This window comes from Macaca mulatta, chromosome 6 (assembly GCF_049350105.2).
Source record: "Macaca mulatta isolate MMU2019108-1 chromosome 6, T2T-MMU8v2.0, whole genome shotgun sequence".
Lineage (NCBI taxonomy): Eukaryota > Metazoa > Chordata > Mammalia > Primates > Cercopithecidae > Macaca > Macaca mulatta.
The window spans coordinates 36702377-36728241 of NC_133411.1; the positions used below are offsets into that span (position 1 = coordinate 36702377).

General features: G+C 37.3%; 1 protein-coding gene across 1 annotated transcript in view; it reads left to right on the plus strand.

The window, feature by feature from the left end:
• Positions 1-25865, plus strand: part of SPEF2 (sperm flagellar 2) — a 184062-nt gene that overhangs the window by 30085 nt on the left and 128112 nt on the right. The window contains exons 6-10 of the mRNA XM_015139859.3: positions 703-767; positions 5602-5788; positions 10361-10549; positions 18453-18640; positions 22750-22918. Coding sequence (XP_014995345.3) covers positions 703-767; positions 5602-5788; positions 10361-10549; positions 18453-18640; positions 22750-22918 — 798 coding nt within the window. The remainder of the gene's footprint in view (positions 1-702; positions 768-5601; positions 5789-10360; positions 10550-18452; positions 18641-22749; positions 22919-25865) is intronic.

Genomic DNA, 25865 nt, shown 5'->3' on the forward strand with positions numbered 1-25865 from the left:
AATATATTTAATATTGTTTAATATTGTTTAAAACACCCGAGACAACAATTTTTAAAGAAATATTTGACTTTGGGAGGCCGCGGGAGGATCGCATGAGGTCAGGAGTTTGAGACCACCCTTGTCAACATGGTGAAACCCCGTCTATGTTAAATATACAAAAGTTGGCCGGGTGTGGTGGCGCATGCCTGTGATCCCAGCTACTTGGAAGGCTGAGGCAGAAGAATCACTTGAACCTGGGAGGTGGAGGTTGCCTTGAGCCAAGATCGCGCCACTGCATTCTAGCCTGGGCGACAGAGTGAGACACACTCTGTGAGTCTCAAAAAAAAAAAAAAAAAAAAAAAGTGAGGCTCAAAAAAAAAAAAAAAAAAGAAAGAAAGAAAGAAAAAGAAGTATTTGTATCCAAAAATGTATGTCCTGACTCTTTGATAATCTGTATTCTAATGAAATGCCCTTTGGTGCCCTGTCAAAATCATGAAGTGAATGATTCAGGGGAGGCAATTTTCACATTCTTTTAGGTATAGTTAGCCCAGTCTAAAAGCAACACATCAAAATTATAAAACAAATTTTAGAATGCAGCTTTTCATATCCTAATTACCTTGAATTAGTAGTACATGTCATTTTATAAACTTGAATGAATATTGTAAATGAAGATGTTTCAATGGTTTTTAGATGCAGAGAACTGATGATTAATTTTCTTTAAAGGATGTGGCTAATGAAATTAAGAAGTTCGAAGCATTAATAAAGAAGGATCTCCAAGCAAAAGAAAGGTGAGATGTGAGCTATTTTAATAATCACAAAACTGCATTATGTTCTACACTTAGCTTTTGAATATTTAGAAATAGTTTATCTGGAAGAGCTATTCCAGGATCTTTTCACTCTGAAGAATGTTGATTCAGAGAGTATATTAGGGAAGATAAATGAGCTAAAGTTCAGATTGTTTGTTAGCAACTTTTATAAACATCTAGAGAAAGTGACTATTATGAAATGTAAAGTTGATTTATTTTTCTGTGCTATGTTTATTATTCTAAGTTCACACATATTTTTTAAACATTAACTAAAATTGTTTCAAGGTACCACTAATTTAAGTTTGTCACAGTAAATCCTTTATTAGACTCTCAGCAGTTAGCATAGACACCAGCAGTAGGAAGTTGAGTGAATGAGTTCATTGAACAAATGTCACTAAGACCGTCACTTTGGTGGGTTCATTGAACAAAGTTCCTCATTAATTGGCTTCATTTACCTAAAGATAAAGCTCCTTCACACTTTGTTTTCTATGGGAGGTCATTGATTCACAGTAAGTAATTCATTAGAGATGACATATGTAGGAACAGCTTGGGTTTTTTTACATTTTTAAATGGAAACAATCCAAACTCTATGCATTTACATCTTATGAAATATGAGATAAATCTCTGTTAAAGAAGGCACTAATTCTAAAGAAAAGCAGAAAAAAATTACATACTTCAGTTTTATATTAAAATTTTCTGAAGGAAGGGAGAGACAGTCAAATGAGGAGGAACAAGGACAATCAGCGCCATAAGGAAGAAATGATGAAGTCAGATGTAAGAAAGAAAATCAAGCAAAATGGAGAATACTTATGTACATCACCTTTCCTCCTACTCTCTGCGGAAACTCCTGATGCCCTATTCTGATTCCCACTCCCATTTATCAGTGTTGCTCCTGACCCATAAAAGCAACATAAGCCACGTCTCCTTATCCATGCAGCCACCACTTGAACCCTAGTACACACCTACCCTGACCTTGGCCCATGAAAACACCAATTTCTTCTAATTATTTCACCCACCTCTCTAGCCACAGGCTCTGTGGTGATAAACAGATGGTGTCCACCAAAAAGACCATCTTAAACTACTGAATACTTTGCTACTTGATGAATGCTACCTTCTGTAGCTCCCTGGCCTGCCCCTTTCCTGGGACCCATCAGTTTCCACACAGTTTAGCAACCAGAGTTAAGATGAAACACAGCACTGTCTCCCAGGCCCTGTACCAGTATCTATATCTATTGGTTAGTGTCCTTGCCATGTCAGTTATTAAATGTCTTAAAGATCATCCCTGTGCATTACAGCTGCAAACATTTACCTGCTCCCTATTGCCTTTGCCAACCCAACCAGACCCTAGGTCTCTATCAGTTAGTTTCAGAAACCCCAAAACAACAGTGAATGAAATTAGAGGGAAATCTGCTTGTCTCTCATGTAATAGAAATCAGAAGGTAAGCAGCCCATAGCATATGCTGTAGCTCCAAGGTTATCAAGGACTGAGGCTCCTCCTCTCTTCACTTTTGCCTCACTGTCCTGTTGTGTGGTTTTCATCCTCAAGGTTACATTCATGATACAAGTTGGTTGCTGGGACTCCGGCCACTTGGCCCATGTTCCAGATATCAAGAAGGAAGACAGACAAAAAAAGTAGTTATCTCCTATCTGAAATAGCTTCTTTCAAAAACCTTCCCATAAGTCCCATATAACATTTCTGCTTATATCTTATTGGAAAGCATTCAGTCACATGGTCACACCTGGCAGAGTGGGAAGCTGGGAAATGTAGTCTTTAACTGGACACACTGTTTCCCTGCATAAAGTTGGGGCTCTATTTTGAGAGAAAAGGGAGGGGAATAGTAGTGTCAGGTCCCTTCTTCACAGAAGCCTCCACTTGGTCCTGCCAGAGATTTCCAGCAGAGGGCATCTGAGATATTGACACCTTACTTACAGTAGGAGGAGAAGGCCTGGGGCAGCTGAAATCCCTGGGCCAGTTACCTCTGGCTGTGAACAGCTTCATCTGAGAATCTAAATCCTTTCCAGTGTGTTGCACAAAGTTCCTTTTCTCTTTTGGACTTAAAAAGAAATATGCTGGGAAGCATTGGCCTAGAGCAAACGTTTCAAGAAAACAGAGGCTATGGTTATGATATAGGACCCTTCTTAAGCCATTTCATTATTCAATACTTTTATAGTTCATGCTGAATCTTAGCTTAGAATCAAGTGTGTTCTGGGCACACTGAGAAGCTTCACACTAACTTGACGCCAGAAGGCAATAAAATCTCCCAGCTTGAACCGCAGGAGCACTTTCTGCAGCTGCCTCTTTCACAGCCTGCTCCTGAACAGTTTCTCAGGATGCCACCTCAAAGTCCACTGTTTTTCTTTTGTGGAAGAATGAAATGATGTCTCACGTCAGCAATGCAAGAGCCCTCATAACTGTTTTTTCCCCATGTAACAATGTTCCTCCATTTTTTCATTTTTTATATGAATAATAAATACTGTCTGCTATTTGTTTCTTTAGCTGGGGTTATTAGCTGCTGTAATTTGGTATTTGGATTAATAGATTTATCAGAGGCTTTTCCCAGCAACTACTTTTTAAGAAATACAAATTTGACCAAGGTTTCTGCTACTAATAGGTTATACACATACAATTATTACATTAGATGAAGGTCTGGCAAGCAAACAGATAAAAAGAAAATATAATCACTGCCCTCAAGAAACTTACATCTAGTAAAATGAATATTTATTCAAGTACATAATGCGTAGCTTTTTTCACCTTTATTGGAGTAAGACAACAGATGGATGAGTTGACTAATTGATAAAGGAGAAGCAATTTGTTAAATATGTTATTGACAGCATAAATATTGTGTTGAGAGAGCTGTTAACCCATGCTCAATCCAGGGCAGGAGCTTTTTGCACAACACACTTAAGTACAAATATAATAAGATTTTTGATGAAAGATCTAAAAGTGTTACGCTACACAATTAAATACTAAATCTTAATAAATAGATAGGCTTAAACTCTGTCTTTGGCCTTACTGAGTGCTTGCTACCTACATAATGTGTGCTCAGCTCTTCTCAGTGACAGAATAAAATCAAAGGATGAGCCCCTGCTGATAAAATGATCGGAACTTTAGTTTGATTTTTATGCCTGAATGGTGCTTTTTAGCACATTATTTGAAATTTAGCAGACTTCAACTTATTGCCAGGCATGCTAGGCACAAGTGCAGACAGAAGAAAAATAGGATACTTCTCTTATTCACTAGGAGATCAGCTGGGAGCAGCAAACCTCCAAATTATGACCTATATTACAATGTGGTCTATATTATAAATATGCAGGTATTACATCATTAAACATCAAACATGAGTTAACTTTGTTTTACCAGAGCACTTGTGTCTATATAAGAATTGATGACAAATCTCTACACACTTTAATAATGTGTCCTTATTTTTTGAATAAGATTATAAGTAATATTATAAACCAAATATATTAATTACTTATAACAAAAACAATGATTTACATAATATAAAAATTCATTATTTCTAGGCAAGTAACATTATGGTATACCTTGTACTATTGTATTATTCTGTTTACTTTTTGAAGAGATGCAGATGAGAATCGGTGATTATTTGATCTTTATATACATAAAAACGTATCTTTTAATGATAAATTTGGAATGAATCTATGAATTCTGTACTAAGCCACCATTTGACTCACTAAATTGAATGTGCTTAACTTTCTGTTGCGAAGACCACTGGGTTCTTCCTGATCCTTTACGTTTTGGACATGAGATAGGACAAGAGCTCTGAGTTGAGTCTTCTTACTTGAGTCTCTAGGACATGGGCAAGAAGCCAGTCAGACCTGTGCTTACATGTGTGGCATGGTAAGCATGCAAACTTTCAACTGCTATGTTTTTGATAAGAGTTCAGCCACTGTTCTAAGCAGTCAGAAGTTCATCTGGGAGTGGATAGAGTAATTTGCATTTTCATAAGTGATGGAAGAGTGTAGTAGATGGAAATATTTGTACATAGAAGTACTCTCTAGTGACCTGGCTTTAGTGTGCCTGGTCTGCTGTTGCGAGCTGTGCCTTCCCTGACACTTGGGTTATCAATAGTCTGCCTCTTGTTGATTCAAAACAGGGGAGGTCAGAGACCCAGAGCCAGCAGGAACAAAAGGAAAAGAAATCCAGAATCTCTGGGTAGAATGAAAATCATAAAAAGTAAGGCTGGGCACGATGACTCACGCCTGTAATGCCAGCACTTTGGGAGGCCAAGGAGGGCTGATCACATGAGGTCAAGAGTTTGAGACCAGCCTCCCCAACATGGTGAAACCCTGTCTCTACTAAAAATACAAAATTACCCCAGCATGATGGCGCACGCCTGTAATCCCAGCTACTCAGGAGGCTGAGGCAGGAGAATCGCTTGAACCCAGGAGGCAGAGGTTGCAGTGGGCCAAGATGTGCCATTGTACTCTAGCCTGGGCAACAAGAGCCAAACTTTATCTCAAAAAAAAAAAAAAAAGGTGAAAGAACAAAAAGCTGATGGGCCTTGAAAGAAGGCTATGCTAAGGACCTCAAAGAGAATTTAGAAATGGGGTGAAGCAAATGGGATCTGTTGCTAAGCTACTGGTATCACACTGATTTTGAATATTTTCTTCAATGCTTGTATTAATAAATTAACAGTGAACTCACTGATTTTGAATATTTTCTTCAATGCTTGTATTAACAAATTAACAGTGAACTCAAGGGATCCTTCTCCTGAGGTCTTTCTCCATAGTCACAGATAGTGGCATGGGATCACATTATTTTTAAAAAATCTAAAATAAAAACTATTATTCTTAGTGCATCCAAGACTTCTTTAGATACAGCAGGCCAGACAACCACCGATTTGTTAAATACTTACTCGGATGATGAGTACATTAAAAAAATCCAGAAGCGCCTCGAAGAAGATGCTTTTGCACGAGAGCAAAGGGAGAAAAGACGGCGGAAATTGTTAATGGACCAGTTAATAGCCCACGAAGCACAAGAGGTAAGATATTTAGATGAAGGTTAAATAATAGTGCTGGGAATTCTACAAAATATAGTCTTCTATACACATAATATGTAGTTTATATATGTATTATCTGCTACTCTGCATCAAATATCATATCATAATAGGAAATATACTAGAAAAAAACAGCTATTTACTGATGAATCTAAAATCTGGTGATAGTTGTACAACATTATGAATGTAATTAAGACAAATGTATACTTTAAAATGGTAAATTTTATGTTACGTATATTTTACCATAATAAAGAATACATTAAAAGGAACCCAAAATCTATGTCTGCCATGTGTACTCTATTGTTACTTTTAGAGGAAAAAGGGAAGGGTTTAATGAAAACAATATGGAAAAGTTGTTCGTCCTCTCCTTTTGTTCACAATTCTATTCCAGTGGTTGTTAAAGCATGGCTCCTGGACCAGCAGCAGCAGTATTGCTTGGGACTTTTAGGAATAGAGATTATTGGGCCCCACCCCAGATCAGACCTGAAACTCTGGAGGTAGGGCCCAGTGATCTGTTTTAACAAGCTCTCTACGTGATCCTGACTCCACTACAGCTTGAGAATCACTGATCATTTCTTACATTGAACACATATTTATTGAACTTCTATGCTTTGAGTACTTGTGATAGGCCCACAGATATAACAGAGGGCAAGAATAACAAGATACTTGTCTCCCAGAGCTTTCTGAAAACAGCAAGAACATTGGAGTATGAAAGTGCTGTGAAGGTGAAAGGGGGATTGGGGGAGTGATACTTAGAGAAGTCCACCTGGCTTGCTTCAGGATACAGTGTCTGGAGGACAATAGCAGAAGCATGGATAAAGAGTCAGGAGTTAGCTAACTGAAGGTGGGGTGGTCGTGGTGGGGTTGGGGTGAGAGGCAGTTTCCAAGAGAGGCTGAAATGGTGGAAGGTGAGTGTTTCCAGACAAGAGAATACCACATGGAAAGCTCAGTGCTTTTAGCTAACGGAAAGTCATATCATCTGGCAGGAGTCACTAGAGGCCAAATTATGATGAGCCTTGTAAGATACACAGAATGAAATAGGAGATTTTGTGATTTCTTGTTTGAATGCAAAGTGGAATAAGAGTGACCAGGTCCAACTTGCCTTTCGAAAGATCACTCTGGCTTTAGTTTGGAGAATAGATTACAGAAGGGCAATCCAAGTCCGTTGTTGCTGTAATTCAGGCAAGAGATTATCCCAGTTTAAATGTAGTGTAGTGGCAATAGGGATTGAGAGAAGTAGCTTTAAGAGCTATTTTGGAGGTAAAATCAATAGGACTTAATGATTCATTAGACATGGGAAAGTGAAGAAGTGGGATGAAAAGCTGGATTTCTAGGTTGTGCACCTGGATGGCTGGACGTGTAATTTGCTGAGATATGGAAGATGGTGAGAGGAACAAACTTGGGGTGGACGGCGATTTCAGTTGTGAATGTAAATAGGACAAATCTGCATGTCTACAAAGACCATTTGAAGATGCTTTTATTCACCTGCCCACGTCTGGTCTGCTTGTTCACTGAAAGGAAATAAAGGCTTCACACAAATATGAAGAAGTGAAATTTATTCATGGATTCCACTCTTTCTTAGTGAAAGTTCAAAAAAATAGCTCTGGACATCTCTTTGTGCTAGAAAGTTATTTCTTCATATTCAGATTTCTTCAAATTATATCTTTATTCAATCAGTTTGATTATCTCCTTTTCATTGGAAGAATTTCAAATTATGAAAACTAGATAATCGAAAAGTTTATTTTAAAATAACTACCAAGGCCAAGACGGGCGGATCACGAAGTCAGGAGATCGAGACCATCCTGGCTAACACGGTGAAACCCCGTCTCCACTAAAAAAAAAAAAATACAAAAAACTAGCTGGGCGAGGTGGCGGGTGCTTGTAGTCCCAGCTACTCGGGAGGCTGAGGCAGGAGAATGGCATAAACCTGGGAGGCGGAGCTTGCAGTGAGCCGAGATCCGGCCACTGCACTCCAGCCTGGGTGACAGAGCGAGACTCCGTCTCAGAAAAAATAAAATAAAATGAAAAATAACTACCCATTTCAAGTGTCATCATGTAGCAATGACATTTTGGACACACTTTGATGTATGTTCCAAAGCACTTGTGTGTTGGCTGCAAGGTTTTTTCTTACTATTTTCCTGCTTGTAATCTAGGCCTGGTGTTTGCCTGGAAAATGGAGTAGATGAATTCTTTCTGGATTTCCTCACTTTCCACTAGGATGCTATTAACGCTGAATTTTCAAAACGAGACTTGGAGGTATATTTATCGGTTTGGAAATCCAGCAACCTAAGGGACCTAAAAAAGAGTCAGGGCTCTATATATTTCCATCACAGGAACCTCATCTTGTGCTGCCTCTTTTCTGCGTGTGGGGAAGCTGCTATTCCTAGAACCAGGCCTGATGCATATGCTGCATTCCCTCCATTCCTACCACCTCCTTCCTATGGAATGTAGTGAACCCAGGCTCCTGTGCAACTGACACAAGAGATGCTGGCCCACAGTGGTGGAATGGGAAATTCTTATGTGTACAATGGCTGGTTTTTCCATCCATTATCCTCTCCTCCAAAGGAAAAATGGTGTATGTCGGGGCTAGGAATTCTTCTACTTCCTTCAGTTACCTGCTGCTTTTCACAAGTATAACATAAATCCCACGTCAGCCCTGAATGTTTTCTTCTGGTGCCATTTGTACTTAATCTATCAGAAATGCCTCAAAATATCTTCCCTAGCTTTTGAGTTGTTCCAGTTTCTCCCTGGAATTTAGGTATTCCTGTTTCAGTTTGGCTGGTGAAGAGAGAACCAAAGACCTGTGCTCAAGTTGATATTTTGCCTACTGATTCATAAATACGTGGAATTATGTGAATTAAATGATGAGATTTAAAGTTATAAAAATCAATTTGACTTTTTAGGGGATAGATTTTGAGAGTGGGGATGGTAAGAAAAGGATTGGTAGGGAGGGGGCTGATGTTGTTCAAGATAGCGCTGGTGTCAGTGGGTATGGAATGGAATGGGGGGTGGTGGTTTAAAAACATGCCTAGGAGGTATGCTAGACTACTTTTTGAACAATTGAGTATTAGGAGTGATGAGAGTGGAATGAACTTAGGATGACCCTAATGTCTTAGATCACAGAGTGGATTATTGTAGGATCATCAACCGAGATGGGGAAATATGGGGAGAGGACCAGGTCTGAAGTTGAGTTAGTGAGTTGAGTTTTGGACTTGTTGAGTTAAAGTACTTCATAGGCATTTAAGTGTATTCAAACTGGGAACACAGTTTGACTCCCACCTGGTTCCGTGGTCATTTGGCTAGTATCTTGGCCAATTAAGTTTTGCCCCAAGTCAGTTACCTCTGCCTTCTAAGAATCTTTTCTATGCCATTTCTTTGGAACTGACATTTGAACTCCAGGCCCTTCCCTCACTTCTTAACTAGAAGACCCTTGAATACTTAGCTGTCAGGTCTTTCCTGCAGTGCCCTATTCCTCTATAGAGCTGCTCGGGCATCTTTGGAATATTAGGTAGTGGTTGTAGACTAGAGTAAGTTACTCCAGTCTCTAGATATCTTTCTGTCTTCCCCATTGAGTACTATAGATACCTCCCCTTTCCACATGATGTCTCTGTTTCGAAAGAGTGAGAGAACTTGATGAGGCCTTGGATATCATCTTCTATCTAAACCCATCATTTTACCTGACGAGAAATAAACCAAGAAACTGAGTTAATTGCCCAAGGCCACCCAGCCTATTATGATGACCAGGTCCTCTGATTCCCAGTTTAATGTTTTTTTTTTTCCACTGTTCATTTACTGGTCACCCTTCTATTCTCCTCAAACTGCCAAGAATACATCTAGCTTTTCTTTCAGATGATGACCACTCAGATTTTCTAAGATCAGCAGTAGGTCATTTTCCCCAGCCTCTTCTCCAGGCTTCCCATTCTGTCAGTTTGTATTAATAGCTTTTCCTCCCGATGGTATTGCAATGTCCTCAGTGGGAACTAATCCAATCTGCAGTCTTCAGCTGACAATGCCTGCATTTGTTTTACAACTAGTAGTTATGTTAAAATGCGTATAACATAATCCCAACCTTCTGAAAACATGCTTTGAAATTTAGAGTCATAGCACTTTTGTTTTAACTTTTATTTTAAATTCAGGGGTACATGTGCAGGTTTGTTATACAGGTAAACTCGTGTTATAGGGATTTGTTGTACAGATTATTTTGTCACCCAGATATTAAGCCTAGTATCCATTAGCAATTTGCTTGTTTTTAAAACTTTGAAAAAAAATCACCTAATTTATTTTTAATAATGTTTTGAATGAATAATGAATAATGTTTTGAATTACAATTTGTTTAAAGTAATTGTGAGTTGCAAAACCATAATGTTTCTAAACACCAACTTTTGTTGGAAATCCTCATTTCATAACTTGATTTTTTTTGGCCATGTTCAAATTAAATCAAATGACAGAAATTATTTAGATGAACATTATACTTTTGTATATTATTTATTATAGGCTTCCTAGCTCAGTGGGAAATTTGGACATCACTTTAACAAATAACTCCCCTGGTGTTTTCAGGAGGCTTATCGGGAGGAACAGCTGATTAACCGGCTGATGCGGCAGTCCCAGCAGGAGCGCAGGATTGCCGTGCAGCTCATGCACGTTCGGCATGAAAAGGAAGTTTTATGGCAAAACAGAATTTTCAGAGAAAAACAACATGAGGAAAGACGACTTAAAGATTTCCAGGATGCTCTTGATCGAGAAGCGGTAAATACTATCTCCCTTAGAAATCTTTCTAAGGTTACTTTTGATCCTTTCTACCAAGTCGTGGTAAACAAAGCTGTATTTTGTTGCCAATCATCTAATAAGAGTTGATTTTTTTTATATGATTAGCCTATTATCTGCCAATTTTTATTTTTATGTAACTCCATCAATAGGGCATATAGCCACTACGTAGAACTATACTGTCTTCTTTTAGCCTTGATTCTACAAGTAGCTAAGTACTTAATGCTCACCACCAACCCTAATGTCCGTGTCTCTCTAGTCATTTTGATTGTTTGAAACTCTTTCTCAGGATTTCTCAGGAAGGGCTCATGGAAACCATATTCCCTGAGTTCTTATATATTGGTAACTTGACTGTAAGTTGACTGTATATAAAATGGTTAGTTCACACTTTGTTTCCTTGAATATCTTAAATATGTCAGTCTATTTTTTTTCAAGTATAAAGTATGCTGCCAAAAAGAATGGTGATAATCTAACTTTCAATTCCTTGAGTCATTACTTTTTTTTTTTTAGATACTTTATTTTTTTTCTTTAAAAATTCCCTAAGTTTACTAGAGTAGGCATTGGTATTGGTTATTCTAGGTGAATATCCTCGGGCAGTGAGAGAACTTTTAAACTGCTTCCTTTCAACTGGACATCATTAGTCTTTATTCAAAAATTCCTTGCCTTCTGGAAAAGAAAAAAGAGATTCCTCAGGCCCATATTGTGCTATTCCTTCCTCAGAATGAGCATAAGTGCTTTATCTAGGGTACTCTGGTGCACTGTAGTTGAGAATTGTATACAGAAACTCAGATCTGGGCTGCTAGCTGTGCTTTTTGCTACTGTGGTATCATTGTGTCTCGGCCTTTTTACAACTCTGAAAATCAAAATATCCTATCTTTTAATTATTTAATAGATTATTTTTGTCCCAAACTTTATGTACATGTAGGTTCTAGTAACAAAAATAGATTGATTTTATTAATGGAGTATACGGATTACTTCTTGTCTACTTCCTATTGGGGATGTTTCAGATTTATTTAATCCTTTAGTCCACATTTGATTGAAGAGAACTCATGTGAGTGGCGTTTTAGATAGCCTGTCTTTACTGTCATAAAATATTCACAAAACCAGACTGGGCAAAAGAGAAACCTTAAAGAAAACGGGAGGGCAGTGTTTTATTTACTAGCTTCATAGCTTCCACTGTGATACCCCATGTAAGTGCAATGTAACTTTTGCCAAAATTGTGCAATTTTTAGAAATATCAGTTGGAAAGTAGCATATTTTGCAGAGAGGAGAGTGTTGCTTTTGCCTTTGTGGAACAGGCATAGCCTAAATGGTGGGTATGGAATAGGGAGAGGGAGCCATACCCCATGAATTTGAGCTGAATGAATGCTGACCTCAATGTCTTCTTTGTCTTCAAGAGCTGAGTTATCTGGATGATTGTTTCATCTCTCTTCTTTGACGAAAATAGACTTGACTAGATTGAGTGGCATTTACTTACATTAGAAATGATGTGTTTATCTTTCTAAGTGCCTATTTGAAAAATATGTTTATTTCACAAGCTCAGCTAAATAGCAAAGTATGTTTAGCTGGACTGGTCTCATGGTGATAAGAATCATCTATTCTTTCTTAAACTGGGGTTGAACTAACTTCAGAGGACTGGAGCAGTTGGGCCTGCTAAAGCCTCAGAGACCTAAATTGTGAGTTTCTGAAGTACCTGAAAAAATTATATTTCTTCCTCTCACATGATTTTTTTTCCAACAGCGAAGCTATCTAGTTCCTTGGCATCTCTCCCTTAGAGATGGTTGGATTTTATGACTTTCATCCATACATGTTGAGTTTATCAACTCTCCACCAACAGTGGCTGGTGCATAAGTAGGAGCTGAATAAATAAATCAATATATGTTTAATTCAGTTTGCCAAGTTAACAGTCACCTCATCTTTCCAGTATCATTCACTAACTAAACAAAATCCATTTTATTCCCTACAACATTATCATTCTACTACTTTTTTTATGTGAATAAAGGAGGGTTTTATATATATATACACACACACACACATGTGTATATACGTATATATACATATATATATACTTGCTTAACGTTTATTTTAAGTTCAGGGGTATAAGTGCAGGTTTGTTACATAGGTAAATGTGAGTCATGGGGATTTGTTGTACAGATTATTTCATCACCCAGATATTAAGACTAGTGTCCATTAGTTATTTTGCCTGATACTCTCTTTCCTCCCACCCACCACCCTCTGAAAGGTCCCAGTGTTGTTGTTCCCCTCTGTGTATCCATGTGTTCTCATCATTTAGCTTCCACTTATAAGTGAGAACATGCAGTATTTGCTTTTCTATTCCTGCATTAGTTTGCTGAGGTTAATAGCCTCCAGCTCAATCCATGTCCCTGCAAAAGACATGATCTCATTCCTTTTTATGGCTGCATAGTATTCCATGGTGTATATATACCACATTTTCTTTATCCAGTCTATCATTGATGGGCATTTAGGTTGATTCCATGTCTTTACTATTGTGAATAGTGTTGCAATGAATGTAGGCATTCATGTGTCTTTAAAATAGAATGATTTGTATTCCTTTGGGTATATACCCAGTAATGGGAGTGCTGGGTTGAATGATATTTCTGCCTCTAGATCTTTGAGGAATTGCCACACTGTCCTTCACAATGGTTGAACTATTTTACTCTTCCACTTACAGTGTAAACTTGTTCCTTTTTCTCTACAACCTCACCAGCGTCTGTTGTTTTTTGACTTTTTGGTAATAGTCATTCTGACTGGTATGAGATGGTAACTCATTATGGTTTTGATTTGCATGTATCTAATGGTCAGTGATGTTAAGCTTTTTTTTCATATGTTTGTTAGCTGCTTGTATGTCTTCTTTTGCAAAGTGTCCGTTCATGTCATTTGCCCAGTTTTTAATGGGGTTGTTTGTTTTTCTCTTGTAAATTTGTCTAAGTTCCTTATAGATATTGGATATTAGACCTTTGTCAGATGCATAGTTTGTAAAAGTTTTCTCCCATTCTGTAGGTTGTCAGTATACTCTGTTAACAGTTTCTTTTGCTGTGTAGAAGCTCTTTAGCTTAATTAGGTCAATTTTTGCTTTTGTTGCAATTGCTTTTGACATATTCATCATGAAATATTTGCCCGTGCTTATGTCCTGAATGGTATTACTTAGGTTGTCTTCCAGGTTTTTATGGCTTTGGGTTTTACATTTAAGTCTTTAATCCATCTTGAGTTAATTATCGTATATGGTGTAAGGAAGGGGTCCAATTTCTATCTTCTGCATAGGGCTAACCAGTTTTCCCAGCACCATCTATCAAATGGGAAATCCTTTCACCATTGCTTGTATTTGTAAGGTTTGTTGAAGATCTGATAACTGGAGGTGTGTAGTCTTCTTTCTGGGTTCTCTATTCTGTTCCATTGGTCTATGTGTCTGTTTTTGTGTTTTGATTACTGTAACCCTGTATAGTGTAGTGTAGTTTGAAATCAGGTAGCGTGATGCTTCCAGCTTTGTCCTTAGATTTTATTGTTCTTGTCATTTTTATTATTATTTGAGAGTGGGAGGAGGTGGAACATTCTAAAATTACTTTTAAATCTATTAAGGTCTTTAAGGTTTCTTAACTATGCTCACAGACTATTAATAATATTTGTGTTACTTATTTTAATAGTATTGATTTGCTATTCCATGGCTACTTTCTATTAAGTATTGCTGTGGAAAATACTGATTTTGTTTCTACTTCTTTGGCTGCTCCTTCTCAGGAGCAGGGTCATTGTCTTTACAGGCTCATTGTTCTTTTGTATCAAAACATTTATTGACAGATTCCTCAAAGCTTCATCTTAGGCTGCCTTATTTTCTTTTCTATGTTACTTCTCAGACAGCTGCATCCACAACCATGGTGGTGTATTTACTGCAACAGACAGATGACCCATACAGTTATGCCTCTGTCCTCTGAGATGAAGGGCCATAGTTTTAGTATTCCTTGACATCTGTGGTCGTATGTCTCAGAGACACTTCAAATTCAACATGTTCCAAGCCAAATGTATAACCTTTCCTATGCAACTAGTCTATTTCAGTGTTCCATAGCTCAACAAATGGCATCATTATTTATCTAATTGTACAATCCTGAAACCTCACGGTCCACGTTAAAATTGCTTCACCCTTATTCTTCCATACCCAAAACATCCACTAAGTGCTATCATTTTCATGCATTAAATTTCTCTTCATTGTGGCCATTTTCCTCTATGTCTACACTACCATCCCTGGTTTCTACTGCAGTACTACTACTGCAGTGGTTTCCTTCATCCATTTTTAGTGGTTATGAATTGGTGACCAAAAACTGGAGAGAGTAAGAATATAACATTATATATGTTCCTTAAGTCAACCCTAAGTTGTACTCTTTCACCCCAACTCTGCACACAGACAATGTACAATTCCCCAAGTTATAAGGGCCAAGCCATCTTGGAAACACTACGGTCATCAGATGCAAGCCCAGTCCTATTGAGACCTCAGCTACTGCAGCCCACATGTCCCCTCAGTGGCACAGGAAACTTTGGGGAAGCTGCTCCAGCCTTTGTTGGTCTCCCATATAATCCCCTCTGAGGCTTCATTGCCCCCCTTCATTGCCTGGGCTCTGGCAGCATTGGTTTGCTCTGAGATCCTTGAACAAGTCATTTCCTCTACTTTGCCCCTCTTTCCAAGTGCCTTCACCCAATTAATACTTGTTTTCAAAGCTCCATGCATATGCCCCTTCTTGTCTAGGTCAGGCCCCTGTTATACAGCCTCATACTCCGTGGTCTTGCCCTAATGACACTTGTCATAGTGTGTACTTATACATGTATTTGTGTGACTCTTTGACTGTTTGCCTATCCCACTGGCATGTAAAGTCCATGAGGGCAGGACCACATTTGCTCTTGCTCATGAAATAAAGAAAGAAAAAAAAAGAAGGAAGGAAGGAAGGAAAATAAAGGAAAGGAAAGGAAGGAAGAGAAAGAAAGGAAGGAAGGAAGGAAGGAAGGAAGGAAAGAAAGAAAGAAAGAAAGAAAGAAAGAAAGAAAGAAAGAAAGAAAGAAAGAAAGAAAGAAAGAAAGAGGGAGGGAGGGAGGGAGGGAAGGAAGGAAGGGAGGGAGGGAGGGAGGAAGGAAGGGGAAGGAAGAAAAAGAAAGAAAGAAAGGAAAAGAAAGAAAGAAAGGGAGAAAGGAAGGAACAGAGAGGAAAGAAGGAAGGAAGGAAGGAAGGAAGGAAGGAAGGAAGGAAGGAAGGAAGGAAGGAAGGAAGGAAGGAAGGAAAGAAGGAAGGAAGGGCTGTGCATGATGGCTCACATCTGTAATCCCACGACTTTGGGAGGCCGAGGCAGGTGGATCACGAGGTCAAGACTTCGAGACCAGCCTGGCCAACATGTTGAAACCCCATCTCTACTAAAAATGCAAAAATTAGCCAGGGATGGTGGCGTACACCTGTAATCCCAGCTACTTGGGAGGCTGAGGCAGGAGAATTACTTGAACATAGGAGGCGGAGGTTGCAGTGAGCTGAGATCGCCCCGTTGCACTCTAGGTCTGGATGACAGAGCAAGACTCCATCTTGGGGGAAAAGATAGGAAAGAAAGAGAGAGAGGGAGAGAGAGAGAGAGAAAGAGAGAAAGAGAGAGAGAGAAAGAGGAAGGAAGGAGGAGAGAGAGAAAGAAAACGAGGGAGAAGAACTGTTTTTCTTTCACTCTCAATTTTTTGAGGGTTTTTGTTTTGTTTTTAGATTAAATCTGCTAATCTCTTCCTTTGAGGCAACTGCAAAAGTATTCTGTATTAAGACAGTTCCTGATTTCAAATTTCTGTGCTAACTACTATTATTATTAATAATTACAATAATACTTAATTTTTTTGAGCTTTACTTTGAGTCAAGCATTGTACTATGTTTGTTACAAGCATGTATAAAATAATTCTTGCAATGACCATAAATGGATACCATCCTTATTTACATTTTACACATCAGGAAATTGAAGACTAGAAGGCTTAAAGTCACACAGCTTCTCAGCGGTGTAGCAGGGAGCAAGGCCAGCTTGATCAGATTTTAGAGTCCAAGCTCATAACCACTGAGATTTACTACCTCCCACAGACTTCCTTTTTCCTTTTCCTCCTTTTTTTATGGCTGCAACCCACTTAGCTGTAATGAGACAGGAAGTTGTGGTGGCTTTGGCAGAGGATTGATGGTAGATATAGAAAAGGAGAAGGAAGACTAAGCTGGATGAAGGGAGGGAGAGGAATAGAGGAAGGGAGGGAGGGAGCGGGGAAGGGAGGAAGAGAGGGATATGGGGAGACAGGCAATGGCAGCAACCAGGGTTGAAAGCTACACTATTACTGGTAGGAACATTCTACCATTCCCTTAAAGGTTTTTATTCCTCACATCCTAAATATTTCCATGTGTTTCAGAGAACTCTGTAGTAAACCAACCTCATGATCCATTTTTGTGTCACTCTCTCCATAAATTCTCATCGGATATTTCTGCTCTCTTAGATTCATTTTTCCTCTGAATTCTTCACTTCATGAATCATGTCATAAAGCTTTGTACTTAAATTGTACTCTTTCTCCATGAAAACAGGGTATACAGAATAATACAAGAATAACAAACTCTGGTGTAATTCCTGAATCTGTCAAATGTACAGAATTGACCTTAGTGATCATCCAGCTTAACCCCTTTCCCAACAAAAATGAAATAAGCACACAAAATAAAATAGCAATAGCAAAACAAATGGTGGACCTTACACAGCAATCCATTGTCACACATCTAGTCATTTATGAATAGTATTATAATAGGAAATACTTGTTTTGATGAGATGGTTTGGTAATTTTTCTGGGTATGCTAAGTACTCTTAATATCCTGACTTTGAGGAAATGGAGACATAAGGAGACTAATGACTTGCCCAAGATCTCACAGCTAGTGCTTGAATTCTATATAAAATCTAGGGCTTGAACTCGACCATAGCTCCTCCAAAGCCCAAGTTTACTTCTGTCTGATACTCACTGGGTTGTTACAGGAGGCAAGTCTTTTTCCTACAGCAGGCTAGCATGTAACTAAATTTCTCAAGAAGCTGGCATAGCTATCTGAAAAGCAATATTGGGTCATCTGAATCCCACTAATTAAGTATTATGTTATCCTCAGCTTGGCTGGACTGAGTTCAACCTTTGTACCTTGTGTGAAGAAAAGATTCCCTGAACAAAATAATAGTGCACTAAGGAGAGGGTGATAACAAGCTAAGTGTTTCATTGCTTTCTACATACATAGATGTTCCTACAAATGAATGCCATCAGCTTATTAAGGCTGTAACCATAGAGGTTTTGTAATTAACACATTTAACACATGTTGGCAAATACTTTATATTCTCAAGCCAGTATAATCAGGGACTTTCTAAAATATTTTCTAAGTATAAATCAGTATTATAGAACTCTCCCATTGAAAGACAAAGGGCAATGACTATAGCAGATGTGTCCAAACTGACACTCTGGAGGTAGGAGTGAGGGGTCAGCTATGCTTAGGATCTGGCACGGACTTGCCTGTTTCTCTCTGATCCCTATTTGCAACCGGTGAACTCAGGACTTCTTTTTGAAGGCTTAAGATCCAATTCCTCATTAATCCAAATTAGGCTTTCCCCAGTTAGATCACTTCTCACTGTATTATGCTTTGTTGATAAGATAAGCTGAGAGTGGGATTTTTCCAATATTGTCTTTGCCATCATACTCAGTACTAATGTATTAAGCAAAAAGTGTTCATTCATAATTAATTTTTTTCCTGGTGTGAGAAGAGGTTTCATTCTACTGAAAAACGTTTTGGCTATTGAAATGATGACATTATTTTTATTTGATTCAGTTATAGTGACTTAAAAATATGTTTTTGCCTTTTTAGGCTTTGGCAAAACAAGCCAAGATTGATTTTGAAGAACAGTTCCTTAAAGAAAAGAGATTTCATGATCAGATTGCTGTGGAAAGAGCTCAAGCTCGTTATAAAAAGCATTATTCAATATGTGCAGAAATTTTGGACCAAATAGTTGATTTGTCCACTAAAGTGGCAGACTATCGAACGTTGACAAATAAGTAAGTATTGTTTTTTAAATAACATAGTAAAGACACGATAGAGAATGAGGAAGGATAAGATTGTAAAGTAGATACTAAGCTGATAAGTAAAGAGAGATACAAATGATTCATGAAAAGACTAAAAGGTGGGATCCAGGAGACCTTGATTACTGGCTTGACTTACTCACTGACTACTTTCATTTAAGATGCCTACATGCCTTTTACCATACCTTTTATGAAAATTAACTCAAAGTGGATCATGTACTTAAATGTAAAATATAGCACTATAAAACTTTGAGGAAAAAATGGGAGAAAATCTTTGGGCTCTATGACTAGGCAACAAGTTCTTAGACTTGACACCAAAAGCATGATCCATAAGAGGAAAACTTGACAAATTGGACTTCATTAAAATTAAAACGTTTTGCTCTGCAAAAGACAAAACTTTATAAGTTGAACTTCTTCAAAATTAAAACTTTTTGCTTTGAAAAAGCTGAAAGGATGTATAGAATAGGAGAAGATATTTCAAACTGCCTATCCAACAAAAGACTAGTATCTAGAATATATAAAGTATTCTCAAAACTCAACAATAAAAAATAAGCCAGTTCAAAAATAGGCAAAAGATATGAAAAGACATTTCACTGAAGAGGATATTCAGATGACAAATACACACGTAAAAAACTTCATCCTCGTTAGTCATTAGAGAAATTCAAATTGAAATCACAATGATTTGTCATTACATTCCTATAACAATGGCTAAAATTTAAAAAAAAAAATGAGAACACCAAATACTGACAAGGCTCTGGAGAAAACCACCAATTCATTGCTGCTGAGAATATGAAATGGTACAGCCCCTCTGGAAAACAATTTGGCAATTTCTTAAAAAGCTGAATATGCAACTCCCATACAACCTAGCGATTACACTTCTGGGCGTTTATCCTAGAGAAATTAAGACTTAAATTCACACTAAAATCTGTATAGAAATGTTTATATCACCTTTATTTGTAGTAACTTAAAACTGATAACAATTCAGATGTCTCTCAATAGGTAATAAAGTGTGATACATCCATATCATGGAATATTGCTGAGAAATATAAAATAATACACTATTAATGCATGCCACAATCTGGATGAACCTCCAGATACTTATGCTGAGTGGAAAAAAGCTAATCTCAAAATGTTACTTGCGCTATGATTTCATTTACAAAACATTCTTGAAATAACCAAAGTTATAGAAACAGAACAGATTAGTGATTGCCAGGGGCTAAGACTGGGTTGGAGGTGAGAGGGAAGTGAGTGTAGCTCTGAAAGGGCAACATGATGGGTTTTGTGGTGATAGAACGTTCTGTATCTTGACTGTATCAATGTTAATATCCTGGTTGTGATACTGTACTGTGGTTTTGCAAAATATTACAATCAGGAGACACTGGGTAAAGGGTATATGGATCTCCATATTATTTCTTACACCTAATGTGAATGTATAATTACCTCAAAATAGAAAGATTAATTTTAAAAATCAAAGTATATCTAAATAGCAACAGAATAACATGAAAGTGGGATAAATGATTCATAGAGACTACTAGGTGTGAACCCTGAAAACTTGAGACAGGTCTCAGTTACTTAGAAAGTTTATTTTACCAAGGTTGAGGACGTACCTGTGACACAGCCTCAGGAAGTCCTGACGACATGTGCTCAAGGTGGTCAGGCCACAGCTTGGTTTTATACATTTTAGGGAGACATGAGACATCAATCAATATGCAAGAAGTAAGTACATTAGTTCCATCTAGAAAGATGGAGACAGCTCAAAGCAAGGCCCACCCACTGGGGGCTTCCAGGTCATATATAGGTGAGAGACTGAAGACTGCATTCTTTTGAGTTTCTGGTAGGTCTTTCCAAAGAAGGCAATCAGAATTTGCATCTGTCTCTGTGAGCAAAGGGATGACTTAAATAGAATGGGAGGCAGATTTGCCCGAGTGGTTCCCAGCTCGAAAGGGCCCAAGATATTTTCCTTTCACATAAGCTAAAGCAGACTCACGCTGGTAATCCCAGCACTTTGGGAGGCTGAGGCGGGTGGATCACGAAGTCAGGTGTTCAAGACCAGCCTGGTCAAGATAGTGAAACCCCATCTCTACTAAAAATACAAAAATTAGCCAGGTGCGGTGGCAGGTGCCTGTAATCCCAGCCACTCGAGGGGCTGAGGCAGGAGAATCGCTTGAACACGGGGGAAGGAGGTTGCGGTGAGCAGAGATCACGCCACTGCACTCCAGGCTGGGTGACAGAGTGAGACTCCGTTTCAAAAAAAAAAAAAAAAAGCAGACCACATAGCTGGAATTTCCAGACTAACTTATATAAAGTCAACAGATCTCATTCTGAAATGGAAAGTATAATACTGCTTCTAAAGCAGCCCTTTATTTTTTATTTTTTTAAATATATATAATAGCATTTTTTTCCTCACTGTTTTATTTTGAATTAATAATTGCTTCACCAGAACAGGTTGATCTGAAGTGAGCTGACGGAATTTGAATCCTCTAAGAAAACTGAATTGCTAGCCCAAAAGTATGCATGGAATCTTAATAATGTCAGCTAACAAGGAAGGTATTCAGGGCCCCAGAAGCCATAGCAGGTGATTTTCTTATTCGGGAGCCTCAGTGGATCAGGTGGGGAATGGCAAGGTCAGAATCTTGAGGAAAAGGAGAAGTTTGGCAAGAACATGGACACCAATATTCTGTATGACTAGAGAAGCTATTTTAAAAATGTTCCTACTTTTGCCATTTTATCTGTTTCTATCCTCATATCCTTAAATGTGAAAAGAATTTTACGGTAAAGGTCAGATAGCTAAGGTTTTTTCCTTCTACAGTTTTTTTTTTCAAAATACATGGACTACTTTAGTGGGTTGCAATCATGAAGCCATAGAATGTCTACAGATGTCATAGTAAGTCATACTGAAAGAGAATGTTAAAAGGTTTTTAGGAGGAAATAGGTAATTTGGGGGCTTTTTAAAGCCCTAACAAGTGGTGGAGAAAGCAAAACGGAGGAAGTACCTGAATATGAGGTTTGTCAGGAGTTCAAGAGCCCTGAACACACAGCCTTTTAAACAGGAAAAGTTGTTAGGTCTGTACGCATTAAATAATAGCTCCTCATCCCCTCCAATCCCCAGCCGCTGATAATCTCTATCCAACTTGATGTCTCTGAATTTGTTTCTTCTAGGTACCTTATATAAGTGGAATAATATAATATTCATCCTTTTTGTGTCTGGTTTATTTCGCGTAGCATAATGTCTTCAAGGTCCATTCATGTTGTAGCATGAATCAGAATGAAATACTACTTTTTAAGTTGTAATTTCAAGTTCTAGTCCAACTGTTTATGATCACATCAGGACATTTCGCACATCTTGTCTTGAAACAATTTTCCCATCACTCTGTCCTTGCTGCCTCCTAAGCATTCTTTAGGCCTCAGCTTGGCAGTGATTTCTTTAAAGAGACCTTCCTGGAACCAACAAGTTAAGTTGAGTCATACTGTTATACTTTCCCATTGTATAATTCTTATTCAGAACTTTCATGTATTTATGCAACTATTTTTTGCCCTTCTTTCCCAGAGTCTGCTATTTAAAGCCAGGTATTCCACTTGCTATTATATTTCTAGTGGCTAGTAAAATGTTTGGAACTTAGTGGGTTTGAAGAATGATTGTTACTTTATGCCACTGGTTCTTTAAACTTTTTTATTGACTGTTTCATAGCAGAACAATATATCTAAAAATAATGAGCACAGTCAGAACACTTAGGTTCCTTAATTCTCAGCTCTGATGTCAGCTTACTATGCAACCTTAGGAAATTATTTAAATACTCTGGTATCAGTGTCCTCCTGTGCAAAATGAACAAACTGAGTGCTTTTCAAGGCCCCTTTAAGAGAACATTAGGTTTACATTTTGTAAATAATTTGTAACAGAAAAATCTAATATATATTAGTCTTACTGTCATTGCACACATGGTAACCTTTAAGATCATTTTTCAGTAATTATTTCTGTTTGTCTGATGAAAGTGAGCTAATTTACATAAATATAATACAAATACCAATGTTTAAAATCTATATTTGACTAACCATTGATTCATCTCTACCTTTTCTTTGTGCAATAGCCTGATTCCATATAAGTTGATGCATGATTGGAAGGAACTATTTTTTAATGCAAAACCCATATATGAACAAGCCTCTGTTAAGACACTACCTGCTAACCCCTCAAGACAACAACTTATAGAACTGGAGAAAAGGGACTTGCTAGATACCAATGATTATGAAGAATATAAGGTACCTACTGTTATGAAATAATTAGAATGCTACATAATAAATCCTTTTTCTTTAACATTAATTTTGTGATATTCCTTATTTCATTTCTACTAATAAAAATAGGCATGTTTTGTTTGCATTTTCCCTTCTTTTAATTTGTATATTTGTGCTACTTTTTAGCTGCTTAAACTATACATAAGCTATTATCTATTGTTTCTAGTAATCTTAGGGGAGTGGTCTGAAAAAACATCAAGCATAGTAATTGTCTAAGTAGACAGATTTCAGAATTTTTAAAATGCTTTAGTTTATTTATTAGCATTTTTCTTTCTATGAGCTGTCTGCTTTGGCTTCAAAAACCATTGTTAAAATGTATTTCTTTTGTAATCGATCTAAATAATAGATTTTTTTACGGGCAAAATGAAAGAGGAGGAGGTCTGGGTTTTATGAATAGCATAGATTCAAACAATCTTTTCTTCAAAGATTGAAATAAAAAGTATCAGGTGCCAACTGTGATTTTTAGAAGAACTGTTGTAAAGCCTTTGAGATTAGACAGACTAGAGCTACATTATTGAAATTGCCAGCTACTAACTGTGCAATCTTAGGTGACCAGTTCCTTAAGGGCTAATAGATTTCCATTTTTCAATTTATGGAAAGGGAATACTACTATACCTACTTCATTTAAAATAACATGAGTTAAACACAGCTGAGTGCACTTCATGTTGGATGCATATAATACATATCCATTTCTTTCCTCACCATCCTACTCTCCCCATCCCACTCCATCTCACCCTTAGAAGTAAAGGTGTAACAGTCATAGCTTTTGGATAGAAGTTTTGAGTGGATCAACATCAATGGAATGAGGAGTGAGGCTTTTTATTAGAAAAATTACAAAATGAGTCCCAGAAGTTCAGTAAGTGCAACATGAAAAAAATCTATGGAAAGATGATTTGACCTAATTATTCACTAATAGTAAATACTCAACAAAGGTTTATGGAACAAAGAGTGAATAAAATGAATAAAGTACAATGAGCAAAGAAAAGTGCAAAATAACACTAATAAGTAAATATTACAAGAAGATTACCTTGTGGTTAAAAGATAAGGAAATAATATGAAATTATGAGAAATTAAATGTACACTATATTTTAATTAAATGAATCTATATTTGTAGCACTAAGAGAATAATTATTAAGGATTGACTAGAACCTTAAAAGATAAATGTGGATGTTTGTTTTGTATGGTTGTAAAATATACTAGACCTATTACATCCACCTAAAGTATAATGCCATATAATAAAATGCTTTGACAGTATCAAACTGTGTTAAGATATTTCTTTCCATTGTAAATTAGAAGTCATTTTATTTGACAGACTTTACTCATTCATCGAATGTTGATTTCTAAATTACTTCTTAAACAGCTCAATCTCTATTCTTGTTGCTCTTACAAATCAGGAGACCTAGTAGGCTGCAGCTTAGCAAAGATTTTTGTCTCTCTAGCTATTTTCCTTGTATGAGAAATGGTTACCACAGGAACATGCTTGTCTTGCCCACATCCTGAAGCAGATGATGCATTTCTTTTGCAGGAAATTGTAAACTTTTGTTAGGAGTTTGTGATCATCTAGCAATGCACTTTATTTTGTGTATTGACTTTGCTGTTTTTCTGGAAATGAAAATTGCCTTAGGATTTATAATATGTTTTCACAAGCTCTCTTTGACACCATAATGGAAAATATGCCATATACAGGTTTTAGGATGTACTGTAAACTATTATACTATCATTCTTTATTTTTAGACCTTTGGTCTCTTCAAGAACTTGTCCTAAATGTTCCTACATACAAGTAAAAAATAAATGTTTCAACTTGTAAAATATATTTTCTGGCTTAAATAGTCTATCACAAGATGCAGAGGGGCAATGCATCCTGGCTTATCTAAAAGAACCAGTGGTACACATTTGTCATTATTAAATTTGTTTAGGAGTTTTAATGCAAATATATTACTCAGAAATTAATACATTTGCTTGCACATAATAATGTTCATTATAATGTTATCAAACATTATTGAATATCATTATTGATGTTATTATATATAATGTTCATTATATATCATGTTCAATAACATTATAATGAACATTATTGTTCAAGCAAATGTATTATTCAGAAATTAATCTTCAAAAAGTTTATATTCTTAGCATGCTTAATTGATGTCCATACCCTCTACCTTTAAAGAACTGACAGTTCCCAGTTTTGAGTCTGTGCTTTTAAAAGCCCATGTTCTGTTAGAATAAGCTATTGTGCTTAAACTTTTTAAATATTGTACCTAGAAATTGCAATTAAAACAGGTGTTTGCTTATGTACATGTCATATGTAGCTGCCAAAAATTTGACTCTTGTTTCTTAACGTTATTTCCTAAATCATCACACTCTGTTTATGTGAGAATGACTGAATATGAGGGAGCTCTAGCCCAGTGGCTAGAAATAACATTTCTCTCTCCCACGAAAGAGGCAAGAACAGCATCATGGAGCAGCCAGATCTCTCTGGGGTTCCTAGGCAACTACCGCAGCATAACAACATTGAGTTATTTAGTAGAGAGTGAGGCACGGCCCTTAAAGCCGAATGGACCATGGGTAGCAGGCTAAGCCAGGAAGCCTGATTCCTCTAGTGCAGCTAGCAGCACAGCCCCACACAGCAGCCAGTGGTTCTCAATCATGCAGTGGACGCCTGCCGGTGAACCTCAAATTCCCCCTAATGCAAATTCTTTTGATAGGTCTTACTAGCAAATGAGTTGCAATTCACAGCATTTCACTTTCATATAAGCTGCTTACTAGCAATTACTAGTTGAATGAGTTTAAGAGTTACTAAAATTTAGTGTTCAAAAACTAAAATTAGCTCATGGCTATGGTTTCCTGAAGATTTAGATTTTTCTAAGAAGTCCCTGCCACAAAGCACTTAACCATTTTCAGAGCTCTACTGTGC